Source organism: Micrasema longulum, unplaced genomic scaffold (assembly GCF_059751315.1).
Source record: "Micrasema longulum isolate JH-2025_06_02 unplaced genomic scaffold, ASM5975131v1 h1tg002218l, whole genome shotgun sequence".
Taxonomy (NCBI): Eukaryota; Metazoa; Arthropoda; class Insecta; order Trichoptera; family Brachycentridae; genus Micrasema; species Micrasema longulum.
This window is the reverse complement of record NW_028279380.1, coordinates 29,532-46,217: the sequence shown is the minus strand read 5'-3', so window position 1 is coordinate 46,217 and position 16,686 is coordinate 29,532. Positions and strand designations below refer to the sequence as shown.

The 16,686-nt window shown below is 33.8% G+C and overlaps 1 protein-coding gene across 8 annotated transcripts in view; it reads left to right on the top strand.

Moving 5' to 3' along the window:
- The window catches only part of cmb (combover), a 39,300-nt gene extending 22,629 nt beyond the window's left edge, over positions 1-16,671 (top strand). For 6 of the 8 annotated variants that reach the window (XM_088239665.1, XM_088239664.1, XM_088239662.1 and 3 more), the window contains 10 exons: positions 165-285; positions 4,506-4,721; positions 5,489-5,624; positions 8,192-8,286; positions 9,821-10,097; positions 11,141-11,280; positions 12,136-12,734; positions 13,357-14,980; positions 16,271-16,346; positions 16,545-16,671. In XM_088239665.1, the coding sequence (XP_088095791.1) occupies positions 165-285; positions 4,506-4,721; positions 5,489-5,624; positions 8,192-8,286; positions 9,821-10,097; positions 11,141-11,280; positions 12,136-12,734; positions 13,357-14,980; positions 16,271-16,346; positions 16,545-16,561 (3,301 nt within the window). In that variant the 3' untranslated portion in view covers positions 16,562-16,671. The remainder of the gene's footprint in view (positions 1-164; positions 286-4,505; positions 4,722-5,488; positions 5,625-8,191; positions 8,287-9,820; positions 10,098-11,140; positions 11,281-12,135; positions 12,735-13,356; positions 14,981-16,270; positions 16,347-16,544) is intronic. The other 2 variants (XM_088239666.1, XM_088239660.1) reach the window with 1 other exon arrangement.
- The last annotated feature ends 15 nt before the right edge of the window (positions 16,672-16,686 follow it).

The window sequence follows — 16,686 nt, the reverse complement described above, 5'->3', positions numbered from 1 at the left end:
GCGGTATGTGGTGGGCAAGCTGTATATACAATATTACATTTGAAGATGTAAATAAAAAAATATTCCTTTGCATGCCTGTCATTATTTGTGCTTACAAGGTTCTTGAATGCACAAGTATACATTTATCCAATAATAGTATTGAGGAATATTGCTTGACTTCACAGCGACCAAGATGACGATGAAGCTTACCTGTCACCTTCTCGGAACCAGCTAAACATTAACCGGATGAGTGGAGGACCACCGCACAAGTTGCCATCCAGAGGATCTTCAATAGATAACTTCAAGGTATTTATTTTCATTAATGTTTTCCCTGTGTTACATCATACTTAACTATAAATAATTATTAAAAAATAATTATTATTTAGTTTATGCTTTTAACAAAGAATTAAAAATATGACAATAAAAACAAAATATAAAAACATTTGTGTTTGTAATCATAATAAACAAAAAATTTCAGTAGCGAACAACGAAGAAAAAATCATAAGAATTCAGATCCGTGACATTGGCATACAAGACAAAATAACAAGATAAAAATATAAAAATTTTAAGTGACAGAGACAATGTATCATATTGTAATCAGCGGCAGAGACAGTACTACACATCGTTTATAATTACAGTTTGGAAAATAATGAACTCAGAAATAAATAAGATCAAATAGGATTATTGGATGAGATTCATAAAAGATATAGAGTAGGACCTCTTTATGGAGTTTTAATAAATAAATTTGACCCAATGAATATTGTGCCGTGCAATACACAACTTGGGTGAAATTCAGAAAAATTAGAACACATTCTATTTTTAAACAAATATTTTAACCAAGATCTGCGCGCGCATTCCACGCCTGTCATTCTGTGACTGTTAACTGTCAACTCTCAACTGTCAACTTCAACTTACTGTCAACGTGTATTTGTTTCACTGTACTTTTTCGCTTCATGCTTGCTCTTCTTTTCTGGAAATAATGATTTTTAATAAGGTTCACGATCGATGAACACAGTGGCTGCAGTATCAATGTGGAGTGGTTTTTTTTTGTTAAAAAATCACGAACAATCCACGAGGCGTGAGCGGACACTGTCATTTTCCCTTTGTAATAATCTTTACATCAAAATGACCGAAAACTGACTGATCGATTATAAACATATGTACCTATCTGGGAAGAAAAATAGGCTCTTACAATGACGAAGTTCAGTGTTACGGGAAATTTGTTCTTAAGTGCGGTAAAAATTAGAACATTTAATTGTATGGAAGTTTCTCAAAAATGTATGAAAACATTAATAAAAATGAACTATTTTGAATAATGTCCCAAGTTCTTTCGAATCAACCAATGATAGAGTATTGTGATAGATTTCCTGTTTACGGCAAGCCAATTCACCAAAATTACAAAACTTTATATAATCTTAGCGATGATGGTGATTTAATTCACTTTTTTTTTTTAAACCACTGAAATTCCTTATTACGTATCTGAATACGAAATTAAAATATTCCGTGTATTTTCTTTATTAAATCTTGCATACCATATGTGACATATTGACCTGTGTCATTTTGTTTGTTCACGTATTATCAACACACATATATTATTTACCTATAATGAACTGCAAAAACTCGCAAATGCTCTTACGCTCTACAGCTCTTAATATGAACGTTTGCCATAGTGCACTTTTAGTAGGTCAATGCTTCCCTCAGAACTGACAATGTTTACACGATACACTTTTACAAATTTACATTGTTAAATTGTGTTAAATAAACAATAAATGTAAATAAAATAAGAATCGAATGTGCCAGCTGACTGAAAATATCTAGATGTGTATTTACTGAAGTGTACTTAAGTTGAACACTGATGATTTTATTAGTAATGTTTTTAGTATTTCTGAATCATTGTTGACGAGTGCTGGATTTGACCATTACAATAATATTGTTGATAAAAACAACTGGTGTTGGACAATGTAGTGTTATTTTAAAATAGGTAAAATATTTCAGATGAATTTCACCTATATTATTAATGGTTTCAGTTATGTTATTTTACATAAATTACAATAAATGAAGAATTTATTTTGTTTTATTTATACAGTGGAATTGGGACATTATGTAGATTCGTGGATAGTAATAATAATAATAGTTTATCAACAAAAATAACAATTACTTTATCTACTACATACACACTAAGGTAATAGATTTCTCTGGATCATGTCTAGTCTGCCTAACTAGGTACAACCTGTTTTAAGGCAGACATTTTTATGCAAAAAATAATCAATAACATTACTACCTACGTGTTAATTTACTATACGGTTATACAATATTAATTTATTATTTAGGAATGTTTTTTGAGTAAATTTTCCGATTTTTCTCGACCTAAACCCAGTAACCATTTTTTTACAAATTTATTAAATTTAATCCGGGTCATGGATAAATGTTCTCATTCTGTTATTGTTGCCATAAGTCCCCAAACCATCTATATAAACATAATTCGCATATTCCGATCAAATTTTGTCTATTAAATAAAATTATATTAGGTGTTAACATAAGTTGTGTCCGATTTTTTAAATTAAAAATTAACACCAAAAGTAAAACATCATGGTAAAGGTTATATGTCATTCGAAAGGAAATTTTTTGCTCTACAAGATGTACATGTATTTTTTTATTTATTATAATTTCTTTTTTGCATTTACAATAGGTATACATTAGTTACAAATACACGAAAAAACTATTACATTAACACAAAATAAAAACAACCCACAAAGGCTTGACCTGTGTGTGGGTATACATTTAATTTTTTATTGAAATAAAGGCTACTGGACGAATACAATAGATATCAATAATTTAAAAAATGAGTGGTGATATTAGAACACATTTTTTTTGTCACTAAAAATGAGAAAATTATAGTAAAAGTATATTCTATTAATTAAAAAAAGAAGGTGTTTAAATCCGTTATTTTATCCATAATTTCAACAAAAGTTTTAATCCAAATATATTCAAATAATTAGTATCTATCATACTTTCCATATGAAATGCATTGAACAGTTTATTAGAACATTATTTCATTTGATTACAATCCTTCAAAATGGAATGTTAGGTAAATGTAAGTGAGTATTTTCGACACCTCCACCTGTTCGCGTTCAATCGAGGAAGTAAAGGAGAAAACAAATAAGGAGAATACATTATTGACTAATTTGTGGCAAAAAAATGTAACAGTAAAATTTAGCATCCTGCCTATGATTGAATATTTATATTTCAACTCTTTTACTTTACAAAAAACAACAGATAGAATAGTTAAAAGAGGAAATATAGATCTTCAAACATAGGCAGAATGGTGAATGTTATGTGTAGTGATCGCACAAACCACGAAAATTTTAGCACTCGGGTGATTTTACGTCGTGCACACTCAACCAGTATGGCAAGAAAAAGGATATCCATTCCAATAACCACGGTCGATGATTGGTTAAAGGTGGTGGCGTCATGTATTATGATTGGACAGCTGAACGCGTGGGTTTATGTTCGAGTATAACGTATCAGTATCAGGGATGTATCTTGTGTTTTTTTATAAACACAATGTCAGAATAAACTTCCTGACAACATATTCGATAAACATACTTAAAAGGTATTTTTCCGCGTCAGATTGGTTCCTTAGAACAGGCATTTGCCCATATAGGAACCAATTGCAACTTAAGGCAAACTAATATTTCTGGCTTGCCAATTGGACCTATTCCTAGTAAAGCAAATTTTGTCAGAGAGTATGTATGAATGAAAAAATAAAGAAAATCAATAACAGATAAACCCAGTAAATGCACGAAATTCCATATTCCATTTACAAAAAGGTTTATCTGTTCAGATAACTCGTACAGATAATGTTTTGTCATAATTTCTTATTTTTAGGATTCTCTTCGTACTTAACCGATCCTACATTCTATGTATTCCTTTTCTCATTATGTTAAATCGGTGTTGCACTCGAGGGTTTTGGGGGTCATAGCCCCCCGAAATTAAATATGTGTGTAATGAATATCAAATTAAAACGAATAAATCACCTAAATGAATATGCTTTCACAAGCAGAATCTTTTTAGTGCAGATTTGCATTACTTATTATGCACTCGACCGTAAGTCATTTTATTTATGTTAACAAATAATCTTAAATTCAATATACGTCAAATAATAGTGCAAAAATAAAATTGATTTAATGTTTAAATAGAGTTTTTTTTTGTATTGACCTTATTATTTATCTACAAAATTTAAAACCCCTAAAAAAAATTCTAGGTGTTAAATGTTACAAAAATAATTTTAGTAATACATATATCTGTACAAGATCTATCTGCTCACTTAAAACAGCAATAAAGTAAAAAACATACATATTTATAAAAAATATTTTTAAAATATATAAAAAAATCTTGACTACTTTCTGTTTTTTTGTTTTTGAGTTGGTATTGCTATATTGCTTTTATCAATAAGTCCGCAAAAGTACATTTATTTTGTTCTAAAAGTTTAAATAAATAATACTGATTGCATATATTTCCTCCAGGACACGTGTTACTTGGGTGATTCAACCCAGTCCCTGGATGGGTCATACGCGTCGCAGGGTGTGGCCAAGGGGGGCCCGGCGGGGGGCAGCTGCACGGCCGGCAAGCTGCACAACCGTCCGCCGCCTCCTCCCTCAGCCGCCACGCCGCCTCCGGCGCCCGGCCCCTTCCTGTCCCTGCCCGTGAGCAACGACGCACCACCCTCGGGAAGAAATAAGGTTCCCACCTTTTAAGTAAACATGATAATAATCATCAACAATCCATAGGGGCACAGTGAGGAAGTGCTACAGGAAAAAATGGATTTAAAAAATATTTTCTTAATATGTAAAAATTAGAGCACTTAATTGTATGACGAAGTTTCACAAAAATGTACAAAAAATTTCATAAAAATGAACTACTTTGATAGACATCACAAGTATAGATGAGAGAGACCAATGATAGAGTGTTATTATTATTATTGTGGATAATTTATATAGCGCTATTTTTGTGAATCACCTCAAGGCCGCTATACAATAAATTTCCCTACACGTCTTGCAGCTACATAGCACATGGACAGTGGGTATTCTAAACCCTATTTATGAATTTTAAGTTTGAAATAATTTGATGGTTTATGACATTTACTTTAATGAACGTCTCGCAGCTACAAAACGCATTGATGAATGGCATTTTAGAAACCTAAAATAATGATGATAATACAATGCATAAAAAAATAATTTGTTTGGCTTAGTTTGATAGTCTATTAACAAATAAAAAATATTTTTAAAATACTGAACTTCCCAGATTTCATAAAATATTGTTTTTAATGGTTTTAACTTATACATCATTATTCCTGGACTGGTACCTGATGCGTAAAATTGATCACCTTACCTTTATATAACAGATGGTTAAAATACGCTGCGTTAGGTTTACGCACCACTGGGTGTGGAAAGGGGAATGATGATAGTTTTAAGTTCTTCTGATCATCACAATTTATTACCCTTTCCAGCAGGACGTGTGCGATGTGAGTAACGTTTCCAATGCAAGCAGCGAGACTTCCAGTGAGGGAGATCGGGACCCGGTACCTCCGCCCATGGCCTCCCTCCCCCCGCGCCACCACCGCCAACTTGGCAAGAATAATCACGGTAAGGTGGAATGCAATTTGGTAAGATGACATGCGAGTGCGGATGCTACCAAATTTCCTGTTAATTTCCCGATTATGAAGAGAATTTACCCAATACAAACAAATTTTTACTTATTTTCACACATTAAATTTTGAACACTGTATGGTTTATTTTATAAGAAAAAATTGGTATGTATTTTATGTAAAAAATTGGGGTTGAAAATGACAAAAATCCTGGATTATCAAAAGAAACTCCCTATTTTTTTTTTGTAATTATTAGTAATTTTGGGCAAACACTAAATGGACTAAAAAAGGTCTTAAAAAACTTTTTTTTAAGAAGAAATAAGTAATTTTTTAAAAAAAAGACAAAAAATCAACCAATCCAATATGAAAAAATTAACCTCCCCCCAATGGACAACGGTTTTCCGCATATGACAAAAAAAAAATTAAAAAAAAGGTAATTTATAGGATTTTGCTGTCATTTCAATCCTTATAAGTTCAAACTTTAAAAACTATAAATATAATGAATTAATAAAAATGCATCCATCCCTTTTTATTCCTCGGAAGTGAGCACATCAAATAAAGGAACCCGTGAGCCCGCTCACGCATTATGCTACTTTGACATCGGTTCTCTGAAAATGTTTGTTTGTGTTAAGTTTTTTTTAAAATGGAATTCCAAGAACAAGGTATTTGAATCATTTACAATAAATAAAAATATGTATTAGACAGTTAATATAGTGATAACATGACTTCTACGACGTCATTATTTATTTTCTTATATAACTGGTAATTTAATTTAGAGCTGGCAACGCATCGATGTGCAAAAGTCAATTGAGATTTTTTTGTTCTAGCAATAGCCTCCTTAGCTTATTACAAATTCATAATATAATACTGGCTTTATGTTAAATTTTTTTCAATATGCTTCCAACAAATATGTATGTACGGATCCAAAATATTATTTAAATGTCCAGTACCATAACAACCTGAGTACATCCAATTTCAGATGGTAATATGAAATAATATTATCACTCAAATAAATATGTACATACATAATAGTATATAAGTGTCAGATCTACCTACATAGAAGCTAATGGAGCCCTTGCTCCAGAGTTCTCGAATATAAAGAGACTAAAAGAATTTAACCAACAGCCCCGCCTGTTATGTTTGAACCGACAGTATTATTTTCACCCATCTTATTTTTTTGAATTCTTTTATCACAATTTTCAACTTTATAGAATTAAAATCACTATTGTGTTTCACATAGAAAAAAAATATTCTTCTAATCTTTCCTCTTCCCGGTGGAGGTTGGAAAATATTGCACCAGCTCTCTTATTTTTTGGCAGCTGTCCTGAACAAAGACTGAGTGCTGCAATGGAACCAGGCACGCAAGTTTTTTAGCCAAGAGATGCGCTTTCTACCTGCGATGTTCCTTCCTTCAATCCTTCCCCGTAGAATAACTTGTAAAATGTTAAATTTTTCGCCTCTCATCACATGCCCAAAGTACTCGAGTTTTCTTTTCTTTATGGTCTTTAGTACCTCTTTATCTTTTTTTATCCGTCGGAGAACGTCATCGTTTCAAACTCTGTCCATCTAGGAGATTTTTAATACCCTTTAAAAAAGCCAACCTCGTTTTATTTCATAGTACTTCTGGCATGCAAAGGAGTTACCTCACATTATTACATAATATTTTTTATTAACCTGTTCCAAAATAAATTGAAACAGCATTGTCTGAAATTGCCTGCATATTTAAATCAATGTTTATGCTTATTAAGATTACTCCCATTATCTATTATTTTTGGCATCTAAATTTGACAAAAAAATGTTCCTTTATGGTCACTATGCCTTAATTTATATTTATATTACTGCGGCTTGTTTCAAACTAAGAATCAAATAAAATGTAAACGCATTTTACCTTGTGCTAGGGCAAAGGATCCTATACACACAGACTTAGTCAGATATAATAAATTCATCATAATGTTTTGCTTTGCATAATGTTATTTTCATCTTTGGATCTGCTTTCAATTTTAAATGTGATTTTGCCAAAAACATCTGTCTTCATATTTGGTTTGTTATTTCATTGTAAATTAGTGTAGATTGTTCTTGATAAACATTGCCAGCTTTATACTGTGCTCATTCTTATATTGTTCATTATTATTTATTTTTATTAGTTTACATTTTAAAACCCTCGTTTTTTACTAGAAGAAAAATGAAGATTCTTCTACGTGAGTAGATTAATAAACATATCTATATTATATGTATTTACGTTAATACTATTCAAACTTTTTATCAATTTATTTTTATTACAAATGTTAATAAATAAAACTAATAAATAACCTATTTATTAAAGTTATACCCATAAGAGCTTAATATATAAAGTGGATCTAGAAATTATAGACTGACAAGTTTATAAAAAATATAAAAAATTATAAAATTTACCAGTTTCATGCTAGAATTATTAATAAGAGTTTTAAAAACTAGGAAGAAAAACCAGATCCATAGTATCCTTTTGCCGAGAAATAGGTATGTGCAATCCTAAATATTATGATCCCTACTGTTAAATAAATAATTGAACGGTTCATTTATTCTTAGACTCTAACTCCAATCCGGACACGACGCCTCCACAGTGGCACAACCCACATTCAGAATCTCAGATGACCATGTGGTGGCATAACAAAGCTAATCAGGTAATAAATACAATAATCATTCCCTTTCCACACCTAATGGCGCATGGGGCACTGCATTGGTACACCAATCGCTGTGCAATTTGATAGCTTTTGTTACATGAATGTAAGATGAACAGTCTTAAGCTTCGGGTGCCAGCCCAGATATTATGAAATATTCTCGTATGAAAACACTTTTTTAAATAAATATTTCACATCAACTAAGTTGGGAATCGAACCCGAGACCTCTTGCATGGTAGGATAACGCGCTGACCTACACTACAAGGCGGACATAAATATAAGGCGGCCTCCGTGGTGTAGTGGTCAAGACGCTTGACTCACGCACGGAAGGTTCCGGGTTCGATTCCCGGTGAGAACAAAAAATTAAAATGTGATATTTCTCAAGCCTGGTTGTTCTGTAATGTAATTCACCACTGTAATTGGGCCTCCTGGCCTGTTGTGGTGCAAAAAAAATGAAATGAAATAAGCAATGGTGATAATTGGGGGATTGTTGATATTTTTTTTAACTATTTTCAGTGATTCCTCTAAAAATATTTTTAAATTTTGTATTTTTTCAACCAATATTAAGTAATCTGTTTTTTTTTTATATAAAAACAGCACATAAAATAAATTGTGTAAATAAAAAATAACGAAAATAAAATTTTGAATTCGCAAAAAATAACATCCAATATTTTTTCCCCTAAATGTTGGGAATTTTTATTTATACTGTATCACTTTTTTCCCCCTATGGCATAAAAACAACTGTCGTATAGATCGCACACATTTATAACAACGTTTTAAACAATCTTTTTTATAACTTTGAATATTTTTATTGTTATATTTTAAACATAGCAATTTATTGATATTAAAACTTTATTGTTCCTAAGTCTTCTGTGTAGTGTGTAGACTGTGTATCATGATTTGTACAAGTCATTATGATGTTTTTGTTCAAATGAAAACTAAAACTAACCCGAAAAGAAGACACAGAAACAAAAAGGTCAATTACACTGCACCTGCTTTGAATTTAGTTTGACATTAATTTATCCTTTATAAGTTGTGACCTGTTTTTATTCTTCATTCTCGTGGCACACTCGGTGGCACGCGAACCGCGTCACCATTATTATGACATCATTTTGTCTTTTTTGACACATCAAATGAATTCCGAAATTTTTAAATGTAAAACTGGGGTGATGAAAAATGTAAAAAACGTTAATTGGGGGGAATATTTGTATGAGAATGTATGAAGACAAATGGGTCCTGAACATTTCGGTGTAAAAAGCGGGAAAACGTAAAATTGAGGAACGTAAAAAGAGGTTTTACTGTATTTTAAATTCTTACCACATAGGCCGCTTTGGCGCTGGTTGGTTAGATTCACAGTAATAACTTTGTTAAGTGACATTCCTAGAATGGGCATTCATTTGCCTATTTGGTATCCCACTGTTATTCCAGATCAAAAAATTCAATTGTGAAAAAATATCAAAATTGGTAAAGTCGTCAGAATAAACTGTCCGATTATCTCGATTATACATAATGGTAAACAAATGTTTTTTTTTTCCAGTTGCAACACCAGCTAGAGATGACTAATAACTTCTGCCAATCTCTAATGCAAGACAAGCGCACTGGCCAAATGACGCCGTCAACTTTGAACAGTTCCTCCCAAACGACGCAAGCGCCGAGTTCCATACTTCTGCCCAACTATCAGAATAATGCCATGGCTTTCCCCATTCACGGGAATAATCCGGCAATGTTCCCCAATTACGGGAATCCTTACCAGGGTTACCCAACCAACCCCATGATGATGCCCAGTCAAAACATGGGAGCGATGATGTTTCCAGGTAAAATTCTTTTAAAATTTTGTAATTCTGGTTTGAATCAAAACCTTATTTATTTATCTGATTGAAACTAAAAATTTAACACTTATAATTTTAATACAAATACATATCTTGGTTTAGTTTTTTTAAATTTCTAAACCGAGAAGTTTCATTGATACTTTGTGTCAAAATGATTAACTATGTAGTTTTATCCTTATTTATAAGGTATTAAACTTCTCTATCATTCTATATGTAGGATTTAGGTTGTTGTGGGTTTTGGAGCTCCTACCCCAGTTAGAGATTCACAGAAGACACGAGGTTACTGTTTAATGTGTATTTATAACATGGCGAATAAATAATAAATTATGTCGCGCGCTGCACTTGAACTACTTGCTGGAACTGAGTGACTGCGTTGAGCTGACTGTTCGGGCTGTCTGGGCTTTACCACGCCCTGCGGTCTCTTTATAGGCCACCTTTCTTTGTTCTTCACGTCTCCGTGGTAGAAACGATTTTAATGTACTGCAGTGCGTTGCTTTCGTCTTTATGTGCAATATTGTTAGACTTACAGAATATGATGTATTGAATTCAATATAAAATGATTACGTGCTTCATCGGTCGTTGATCTATATTTCAGGTCAAATGATTTACCACGTGTTTGTGTTATCGATCATGGACTTTGAACCCTTCATACATAAATAAAAATATATTATGAATGTTCAAATAACCCCAGAAGAATTTTACAAATTTTATGAATAGAATTTACATGTTAGTATAGATTATGATCTGCCATTGAATGCTTTAAGTAATCACTGTTGCATTCATAACTTTACGGATATTTGAACCTGTAAATTCTATCTGCTTATTGTCATGAAAACATCCATAAATAAGCTTCTGATAATCACTAAGGCCATCAAATTTTTTTTTGTGAATAGAACTAAAATCTATTATGATGTAGATGAGATTCTTCCAAATTAATTTGTCTACTTGGAAACGCCTGAAGATATTTTAGATTTTTTTTTATTGAAATGAATTTTGATAAACATGAACTCACTGATCATGTAATCCAGGAATGGAGATGATGATGGGAAGTCAGCTGTGGGCAGTGCAGCAACAACAGGCCGCCACGGCGTGGGGGAGTGCTCATTGTGTCCACCACCTCCTCTCGCAACAGAGGGAGATATCTTCACTCAGGAGTACAGTCAGTAACGTAAGTCTAAATGCCATACTCTATATGAAATTAGAATTCTCACCACCGCTAAAGCGCTATACTTCCATGTTATGGCAATATGCTTTATCGTAATAAAGTTAGTTTTGAGATAAATGAATTTAAAGTTTTTTTAGACATTTTGTTATATTCCTCGCAAACCAATAGTAAGAATAATTCAAAATTTTGTGAGAAGTTAGATAGACCCTTCATTTAAAACATAAATAAAAAAACCTATTTTGTATTTTTAATAGAATTCACAAAAACATGTTCTGGTGGAACATTTAAAAAAAATGTTTTTTGATTTATAAAGACAGTACGCTGTAACTCAAATAACTTATGTGCTCGCGCACTGTACCTGTTTCGCACGGCAATGACGCTTTAATGGCCAATCAGTGTATTAGTGGGGTTGTTCTGGGAGAATGCAGTATTCATTGCAGAAGTTTTTTTTTTGCAGATACAGCATTGTGTTTTCGTCAATTCATTGGAAAGTTACAACAATAAACAAATAAAAATAAGTTCATATGATGTAACTTGACAAATGGAATTTATTGAGTGTTGGTAAGCCAAATTGCTGTATCTATAGATACTGCGTATTGGCCATAATACTGGCAAATATTGCATCTAAGAAATATTTGGAAAAAAATATTTAGTTTTTATCCCATTGAAGATTTATTGGAATAGTTGACATTACTCGATGTTATTATTATTTTTATTTAGAAGTGTTATAAATTGTAACACATGTACTCACAGAAGCTAAATATTAAAATGAATATCTACAAGTATACATTTAAACAGTACGTAAAGTAATGCAGACTACAATTGTCTAATAAAAAAACCCTTTCTGCTCTATTTCAGTTGGAAGAGAGACTACAGACAATGAATCTTAATATGCCTCGAGCTCACTCCACACCTCCACATCACTTTCAAGAGAATACTCCTGCCCAGCTCGGAGCTCGGGCTAATTCCGCTCAATCACAGTACTGGAACATACAATCCCAAGCTAATCTAGCCGCTAGCGACGCCCCCAACGCACAGTATCACCCCGTATCCCACCCGTCCCAATCTAGAGTGCCCAAAGCACCCCACATCCCTCCCTTCCCGGCCGAGCACTATAACAATCAACTCCCGGCGAACTTCAGTCTTCCCTCCAACGTTTGCCAGAGCGAACAGATCAACGACCCGGCCCAGAATAACATGGCAGTCACCAACCAGCAGCTGTTTAACAACTGCGTTCCTGCGGTGCAGCTTAATCCGAATGTGCTGAGCAATCAGTCCATACCGCAGCCCATACAGAACAATCGGAACCCAAACTGCCTGCTTAACCTAACACCGCATGTGGCGATGAGTACTCCCCATCCGATGGGAAGCCAAACTCTTACGGGACAGAGCCCGGCACTCAATAACCAGGTGCCTCCCGGGAACCGAGCCAACAATTACTGGGACAATTTCAGAAGGTAGGTAGCTTTCATTCATTTTCCAAACACAGTCACCTGTTTTATTCAATTGCTTAATTATATTTGTGACATCCACACACCGGGTAATTTGTGCTGAGCTTAGGTAGTGCTCTGTTTTTTGTTTTCTCTACAATATTATATTTGTGTGAAAACTCTAATAAATTATATGTGTGTATATATTTTAATAATGTTGATAAATAATTGAATAAACTAACGTAGGTACATACTCCTAGTCTTGTATAATTGCCTTTGGAAAATTCCTATTTTTAATAGTTTATTATATAAATAAAACACGAGTGATACTTTAATCCACAAATTTGGAATATCTAGTGACCGGTTTCATCGCTTTCGCGACATCTTCGTAATAGTATTGATGTTTTTATTGTTTTCCTCTTACAACTTTACAATCTCCACCAGAGTAAATTGTAATCCTTTTTGGAAAAATTACTGTATGTATTATCTATGTATATCGTTTCACATAAATCAGAATGTATAATTACTTTAAAATAAATATTAAAAATATGAATACATACATGTCGTTTTATTAGAAACAGTCCAAATTCTCATTTTAATTTTTATTGGTATTGATTCTTATAAAAATGTGCATTATTATAATTTTCAGCTACTCGAGACAGAATCTCTTGTCCGGAAGCAGTAAGAGTAATACAGACCCCGCTTTCTCAACCCACGGGCCCCACCCCCTGGCGGAGAGGTCGCACAACACCCTGCATTCGGGTACGCCCCCGTGTGCCTCTATAGCGCCGCAGGCCGCCAACACCCCGAAGCGTAATGTCAACAGTGTTCCGGAGGTCGGTGTGGATAGTGCGCAGCAGCGCAGGGGCAGAAGAAACCTGTCCCAGGAAACTGAGTACTTCGCTGCCCCGCCGGATGTCCTCAATGTCAACCAGAATCTTGATTCTGATCCCAATCAGTTATTGACTAACTTGTTATCCGGAACTGAGGAATCTCCCGCTGTTAACAGATTTCACAGTTCGGTCAACGTGAATGTCAACAGACTGGATGCCAATCCCATTCCGGAAATTATACAGGCTCATTCCAACAATCTAAATGTCCCCAGATCAAATGGAGCCCACAAAAAGAAATCGTCCTCCAAACTCCCCGCTAAAAATTCCTCCAATGCTGGAAATTACTCTTCGGATTATACTCACAACAGAAACGTCGAAGCTAACATGGGAAACGATGTTTTTAATCCAAATCTCGCTACAGCGAGTACTTCAAATGACAGAGAAAAATCTACAACCAAACTCTTTGATCTTCTTCGGGAAAATGTCTATTCCGAAGTGACAGCTCTTATAAGCGCAAACGAATCTCGTCCACATTTTCTCATTCAACTATTCAGAGATTTACAGCAAATTAGTTCTGATAATTTAAGACAGAGGGCGCTGCAATCCATTCAAGAGTTGGTGACACAGTATTTATCCGCCGTAGAAACAGAATCCTACGAAGCGAATGACGACCGAAGAAACTCTCGCAGAATCTTGATATCGGATGACAACTCGGGAGCGGCACACAACTCCCAGTCAAACGATGCGGCTATTTTATCTGCGGATGTAGACAATGAGATAGTGAGGTTTATTATCTCACACCACTCGGAAATTTGCAACGAAGATCTCTTAGAATCATTGCAAAATGTAGTGATGTCTAAAACGGCTAACCAAAATAATCACACAATACTTGATCAGAATCTCCGCGATTCCTTGGCTAAGTTTAGAGGATGCAAGTTGGAGGATATAAGTGACGACTTGGTGATAAGTATAACCAGAATTATCTCTGCAGCAGACATGAACGCTTATCAAAATGAAGCGTTGGCTACCGAAAGTTCGGGAGAAGCCACTGAAGCTGCACGCTCTATGGAGCGCAATAATATTGTATCCTATCAAGAGAATGCAGCGAATGATCGTCATTTTGGGCAGCATATTGCATTAGAAAACTTAGAAATGGAATCAGCGAGCAGCCACATGGAAGGTATAGCTTGTGCATCCGGTATGGTCGCAAATCAAAATGAAGCGGCTGCATTATATTCAGCTCCTTGTAACTCATCTCACGATCCACCAAAAAGGTTTGCAAATATGTCAGAATCAAAAATAGATCTAATTGAGAGTGTGGAGACATACAATGGAGATCTAGCTGAGGCTGATCAGAGCAGACATGGGTCGGAAACTATTGCCGCTCCTGGAGATGGCCTTCCTGATGTGGTGGATACAGAGGAGCAGACACCAACTGAGGTAACAAATATGTTACTTTTATATAATTAGAATAACCTTTTCTTTATGATAACATTAATTCTACATTTATTTATTTTATTAAATACTTGTAAATTTAATTTTAAAAATCTGTTATTGGTTTTGTAATTCCCTGCCTCACTAGGTATGCCTGTATCAAGGCAGGAATTTATTTTTAACCAGTATCAGCGTGTAAGTATTCAACACATATATATTACTAAAGATAATGTCTTCTACTGATTGAATTTATTTCAAATAAAACACTTGGTAATTTTTGCCACAAAAAGATTTTAATATACAATAACACGAGTAATTCAGAATACCTGAAACTAGTCGTGTTATTATATATTAAACTCTTATGTGGTAAAAACTACCAAGTGTTTTATTTGAAATAATTTCAAAATGTTTTTCCACAAAGTAAATGCTGAAACAATAAATAATATTATTTTACTGATTGGTTCGGTAGGCTGTCTATCCATTTCTTTATTTTCCCTCGAGTTTTTGCGGCAGGTAGACTAGGTCCAATGAACAGCTTGTTGCATGGACCGTAAACTGTTAAGAGTTTTACGAAGTCCTTTATTTGATGACCTCATATTTGTTTTTGCATAGTTGTATTTATTTTTTTCTTTTAGTATCTCTTGCAGTCAATGTCAAGTCCTCGGTGGGTGTTTTTTTAATTTTTTTAATCAGTGAAAGTCTAGGCATTTACGGAGCTTGTGGTATGTCTTTGGCTGGTTCAAGTTATCCCACCGGGAATTTAACCCAGTACCCCATGCGTGAGGCAAGAATATTTGCCATTACACCGCAGATGTCTCCTTAGTATAATTTTTGCCCATTTATCTTTTTTTACTTTGTTTAAAATCTCTAAAATTACTAATTACAACTGGTTTCTGAATCTGTTCTTTTGTCAAACACATATTTACTATTACGGATTATATGATTAGAAATACATATAATTTTGTTTTTAAGCACAAGGTTTTCTCTTATTCAAATCTCGGCCATTCTATAATATGGGAGCCATTATGTTCTGTTGATGGTTTTAATTTAAACAAAATATTTGTAAATATTTTTTACATTTCAATAATTTTCATGATCTAACCTATTTTTTTTTGTCCATATTAAAATATATAAAGATAAGGATATAAAATAATAAAGTTCATTTTTAATAAATAAATTTATTTCTAAACAAGCGATAACAATTTTGATCACAGATTTATCACAGAGGAATCTAATTTAAACATTAATTTTCATTGTAAAAACTTAAACCTAATACATTTTCGTCTGTGTTTTAAGGCTGAAGCCGAATGGCTCGGATTAGACCGGGTTCCAACACGTCTGCAAATGGAGGACAATCCTGGAAATCAAAGCGGTGAGTATTAGTACAATTTATTGGTTGGTCATACGCCGGGAAGGAGGTTCCAGCACAACCCTCACTCAGGAAGGATGGGGAACCTCTTTCCCGCCGTTCCCTGGAACAAATACGCTCATTAGTATTGTGAAGTACCGCATACAGAACCTGAAACAAATAAATATTTTAGTAAATGTTTATGAAATGTTTTTGTTACAGATTCTAGTCAAGCGTGAAGCACGGAGCCCCATTAAGCGCGTCGCTGGATTGCCAATAATCCGATTATTATTTATGCATAAAATTAGTTGCGTGTATTCTAAAAGGCTAATAAATTTTTTAAATCGGGTATTTTGTTTTATTA